This window comes from Habropoda laboriosa, unplaced genomic scaffold (genome assembly GCF_001263275.1).
Source record: "Habropoda laboriosa isolate 0110345459 unplaced genomic scaffold, ASM126327v1 scaffold65, whole genome shotgun sequence".
NCBI lineage: Eukaryota > Metazoa > Arthropoda > Insecta > Hymenoptera > Apidae > Habropoda > Habropoda laboriosa.
This window is the reverse complement of record NW_017100254.1, coordinates 4829564-4835563: the sequence shown is the minus strand read 5'-3', so window position 1 is coordinate 4835563 and position 6000 is coordinate 4829564. Positions and strand designations below refer to the sequence as shown.

The 6000-nt window shown below is 40.7% G+C and overlaps 1 protein-coding gene across 1 annotated transcript in view; it reads left to right on the top strand.

The window, feature by feature from the left end:
* Positions 1 to 975: 975 nt before the first annotated feature.
* The window catches only part of LOC108572283, a 29704-nt gene continuing 24679 nt past the window's right edge, over positions 976 to 6000 (top strand). The window contains 1 exon segment of the mRNA XM_017934482.1: positions 976 to 1059. Coding sequence (XP_017789971.1) covers positions 976 to 1059 — 84 coding nt within the window.

The window sequence follows — 6000 nt, the reverse complement described above, 5'->3', positions numbered from 1 at the left end:
ATGCTTAGCCGACAAAGCTAACTCGCTTGTCTAAGAAGAAATCGAATGAGTGGCGAACAGTGCCGGTTAGCTGAACGGAAAAGGATGAAGATGAAGAACGGCGGTGCGTGAAGATCCCCTACTGTCAGTCGGTGGTCAACCGTCTCGGAGAAAGGACGTGGTGCCGCGTGCTTTCTGTCTGGTCTCTCGCTTCTCTTACTGAACTTTACTCTGTATCGAAGGAACAATCCGTTTGACAAACTTTCTCTGCTATTTATCGAACGCGTTCGACATCGTGAACACACGTGACTATTCGGCAGATAGAGTCTGAAAAAACTGTGCGATCGAAGTTTCGACTGAGAAACGTTGTTTCGTGATTGATTGTCGAGAAGAAATTAGAGCTTTGATGTGTCGTTTAAGGAAGAATAATATCTCGAAGCTGAATATCGAAACGTACGAACCTCCGAACGTATAGTGAAATTGTTTTGAATGAAAGAAAATGAGATCAACGAGATTCTGAACCATTTAAAACAAGTCCGAAGAATGAACTGGTTTTTTACGTGTAGGCCCATTAAAAGGTAGGAAAAAAAAAAGAAGGAATGCTGGTCACGTATAAATATATCGAGAACTGTGCTTAACGGGACCGTTCTGGACTCTGAAAAAAAAATCGTTTTACTCCGTGACCTTGAATTCCTTCACGGCAACGTGAAAATATCGTCGGACAATGTGTGCGGCGCACACGAATCTGTGATCGGGAGAGTAGGTGTGTCTAGAGAATTTCGCTAGAAATAAACTTCTTCGCCCCGTTTCTGAAACAATCGCGGCGTAATCGTTCCCTAGTGAAAAAGAAACGATAAGTCGCAACAATGAACACGTCTCGAAACGTTTGAGGCGGCGACAACGCGTTCCCATTGTCTTTGAAAGTTGAATGTGAGGAAAAGAAGAGAAGCAAGAAGCTGGTGTTGAAGGAGAAGAACGAAGAAAAATTGAAGAAAGATGGCTTCTATGTGTGGCAGCAGCAAAAGCTACCCGGCGATAAACACCGGCAGCTATTACAGGCCGAGTGGTTATCCTTATCAGGTGAGTGTGAACATTGAAAACTGTCGCGCGTACAATAGACAGGATGTAAAGTATGACAGGTTTCACGTTCGAGAGTTGAAAATTTATTAACATCGATGGAGAACTTATGATCTACGATTATGTGCAATTCTTATCGGAGATTAGATTAGATATGAAATTTCGGAAGGTGATTCAATTATCTTCGTCTCCAGATATTCGGATGCTTACACCACGACTCCGTTATGATCCATACCGGAAATCATTTTGACGTGCTTCGCGGCGAACGCATGAGGCTTACGAAGAAGAAACGTGACTGTATCTATTAAGGGAAAACCCGTTTTATAGGCAGCGTGCATAACACGAGTAAAATGTTATGAATAATGCAATACAATCGGTTGCTTCGCCCATTAGTTTTGGGTATCTATGAAAGGAAAATTAAAGCGTTGGAATAATCATTACAGCAGCTGTGTAACAGTCGAACCGTGACCAAATTTTTCTTTTCTTCACAGTCTGTTAGGCTACTTTTTCACTCACAAGTGAATATAAGAGACAATCTTTCGATGAGAAATTTAATAAATTCGACAATGGTATAATATTGAAAATATGGACGTTCTTCTATACTACAATGCGCAAACACTCGACAGGAAAACGTTTCGCTGCGATGACAGTTATTCAATAACTGCATAATTTGCAAATATGTAACCACGTAAAAATGTTCGATTATTTTTGTCCAGTCGTTCTGATGTCATTTCTGTTTGCTGTTGGCAAGTAAAAATTACGAGAACTTAGTGAATAACAGCTTACACGTCAATCTGCGTAATCCCGTGAAATTGCAATTGAAGTTGAAATTAATTCGCGTATGTAGTTGTTTAGTTGGTGACATAAGTGGCAGGCTGGACAAGATGCCTATTGACAATGAGAGTGACGAATAACGGGAAAAAACTGTTCTCACCCGGCTTCCGAGAAACACGTTAAAGATTTCTCGATGCCTGCTCCATTCCACCGTTTCCCGTTATTAGCGAACGAAACAAACAAAGGTGCTTCGAACGAAGGGGAGCAACGAAAGTGAGAAAACGGAAGAAGGTCTTCTCAAAAGATAAGAAGATTCGAGGTGATAGTGCTTTTAACGAGAGAAAATGCTTTCAATGTCAATTCCACGCCTTCTTGAGAATATGTTAAAAATATAGAACAATGTACATAAAAGATTGCGATTTTTAATCTTAAAAGTCTGAGAACAAGGGTCGTTCTATAATTATGGTTTAAATCGTGCGGTAATTTCTATGGTAACGTGCGCTGCGACCAATTTGAATACGCCACGCACAATTATTTACCTTAAAATACTGAAAAAGGTGCTCGTGTAAAGGCTGAATTTAGCTGTTTTGGAAGATCGTTATTTGCAGAGTTTATACGGTTGCAGGAAATTATATACTCTATTACAATACATTATAAATCATTAATTAATTACATAAACTTGTTAAATATATAAATGCATAGTAATAATGAAAAAATTAAAACATATAAAACCAGAATTAACTTGGAATAAAAATAAAAACTTCATCGTTTTCCTTCGAAAATTGCTAAAAATCAACGGAGTAACAAATTCCAACAATCTCACTTCAAATATTTTCCACAAAAAACACAAAAATAACTATAGACAGTGTTTGTTTTAAAGGGTCATAAATAACCGCTTTTTACAGCATTTCCAATCTCAAAAACGGCATTGAAGTCTCCAGAAGCGGCAGCCACACTAAAACTTCAACTTCGCCCGAAACAGCCTTTATACGAGCAACTTTTTTCACATTTCTAACAATCTCCGAGGTAATTGCGCATACAAGACACGCGACACTTGAATATTATTTCGAGAAGGGAAGCTGTCCCGCTCAGAAGAAGCGAGAAAATTATACAATCCGGCATTGTCCTGTTACGCGTTGTAGCTGGCTGCCGACTCCTAAATTCCACCATCTCGGTGGTCCGGGTAACAAGAGCCGCAGCATTTCTTTCGATAGGCGTAATTAAATGCGTCGCCGACTGTGACATAAAACAATATGAAATAGGCGGACCACACGTACACTGGCTCTGCATCGCGAAAACCTTGGCCTTGTCTTGCATGAAAGCATTACATAAGTTCGCCTCGCTTGGCATCGCGTGAAGATGATGATCCGTCGTTCTTCGGCCTCTCTCTCTCTCTCTTTTTCTCGCCGAGTGTCTCGACCTGCCTTTCCTTGCCACTTGGATCCCTTCGTCTAGCTTCCCCGGCATGTCGTTCTACACCGCGAGAGAAAATATGGATGCGTTCGGCGTTTGAAAGACGCAAAAGAGCGAAGACACTGACGTACGCATATTTCTCGCGTGCACATGGTACCTTCTGCTGTTTGCGTGTCGTTTTGCTGCGAGTAGCGAAGAAATGAGCGCGTTATTGCCCTCGTCGCAATGCATTCAAACGAGATAGGTGTTTTCTTCAAATGTGCAATTCGAAATTTCACTCTCTCCGGTGGAGGATAACGTAACTCGTCTTTTAGCGGTCCAAATTTTTTGTCTCTTTGTTCTTTAGCGAAGAATTTGACGATTCACAAGTGTGATATATACTGAGTTTAATAAAATTGTTACACAAAATGCACAGTATTTTGTCAATTTTTTTTTATCCGTGATGTAGCTTTCTAAGTTGTAAAATAACGCTGTATTTCGATTCTCTAAACACTTTGCAGGAGATAACACGAAATAAGAGGGTATCCACAGAACGTTTCGTCGTTTAAATAACAATTATATACGAGTATCGCAATCCCATCTCCGATCAGTAGAATTCGAATTTCCTTTTAATAGGTATTCAAAGGGAGATAAAACGATGCAGAAATATATTAGGGTCAATCTTACGATATTACATTTCGAACTGAACGTTACTTTACATTAATCGTTCCTCCAGTTGAGTCGCTCCACCGGTCCTGAAAATTGTTCCCCCCCTAATTCGACCAACATCCCTAATCGCGCCAGCGCAGGCTGCTCATCCCAGTTAGTACCGTTCTAAAATCACCTACAAGCGATAAACGTCGCGATAAGGGCATATTTATTCACGGTAAATCGCGAGCCAACTCGATAAAGATCCAAGCTGGCAACCAGCAGTCGCACTGTTGCTATCTGTGAAACAAATGCAGCACGGACTGAATGCGAATTAACTCACGACACTCACAAAGAGAGAGAGAGAGAAACAGTTGTTAACAGAAAATAAGTGGCTCTCCGCATATATTTTTCCGTGATCAGGTTGATTCGGAAACCCATGCATTATTCCAACGTTCTATTTATTTCCACGATATTCCGTTAAAATCACAGCCTGTGTTGGGTACAGTGTGTGTACGAGCATTGTATAATTAAAATCTACAGCGCCATTAAGGCTTTTCCTCTCATCAAGATGAAACATGGTATTTCTGCATGTCATCCCGGTCAAAGACATGCGTACTTTACCTTGTAATGTCCGTTGACCCTCGCCCAACAGATACACCATTGTTTCAGGCCACGGTGCATACTGCTTTTCGTTGACGACTGCCATAAACGTCGGATACGTGTTCGTCTTCCTTTCATTCCGAAATATTGAACTTTTGTGTCCTTCCCAGCGAATGATTTAATCAAATTAAAAGAGATTACGGTCGTTTTTTAAGAGAAATATTGAAGTTTCATGGTGGGACTATTTATGCCCCACTAAGCATTCTTTTTAAAATTTTTGTCGTTTTGTATCATAATTTATCGTTTATAAATAATATAAAACAAAGCTTGGTATTTTTTTAAGTAAAATTTCGGTGCAATTGGAATCTTTTCTGTCTTAAAATACTGCGCCCCAAAGAGTTAAGGAAACTGTAAAATTTTCTCTCGCTATTCTTTAACTTGCCTATCAAAAGTCCCGTAATTTCTAAAATCACCATACGCATCTCCATACCTCGTACTTGGAGCTAATTGATCGACGAGACCAACACCTCAACCCATAACGAATTCAGATCAGTGGGATGCTGCAAATGGAGTCCATCCTTGACACCAAGCTACGATACAGACGCGACGCGATTCATTCGATCCGCGCATCGCAATGTTAGTAACCTTCGATGGCAACTACGATTGTCCTTAAGCTATCATGCTCTGACAACTTAAGTAATTACAGGGTACGCGCCGCGTACAATACCACAGCGAACTCAACAATTTACGAATCGACAATACGACGGGAAAAGGGCTCGGTTATGATTTACCGATATACGTTCAAGCCGCGGAACGATAAGCATATTCCCGATAATAATTTACAAACGAACCAACGACCGAGAAGAATTCGCCTTGCGTACAAAAGGTTCACGCGTCGGAGAATACGAGAAAAGAGGCACGGCTGAGGGCACCGGTTGATCCTTTTGTCAACGCCAATGGAATGCGGCGTCCCAGACAAATCGCTATCAGCTGCAGCATTGCGCAAGAATAATGACTATAATCCTCCGGTTAATTTTTCATCTTTGTCAACCGGCGACCGTGATACAATGTGAGCGTTGAGGAAATTGTTCCGAAAGATACGGCGGTTGAGTTCCGCGTTCGAGAATACCCGCGCTTCGCTTACTATGCAGAGATGAGAAGTTGGGTAACGTATGGAATGCGGGTTTGGTTAGTTGTAGTGTAATAGGACCACCTTGTGCAATCGTAAAGACAGGACACGTGTATTTTTTTTTTTAAATATAATTTAAGCTCGCGTGGGCATTTTAGTTATTAGCGACCATAGTTGTTGTACTTCATAGCTGTACTTCACGATAAAGGCTTGTTTTACGGATAAGTCGGTTGTTTTTTTGAGATTTTCTTGTTTCAAATGTTTATATTGTTAGGTATTTAGAGCTAGTTTCTAGCGTCTTCTACGCTCTTGCATTTTAATAGGGTATGTTTGGTGCTTAGGCTATTTTGCTGGCAGGGTTCATAGTATGGTGGGAAAAACGGTTACATCTGTTAATC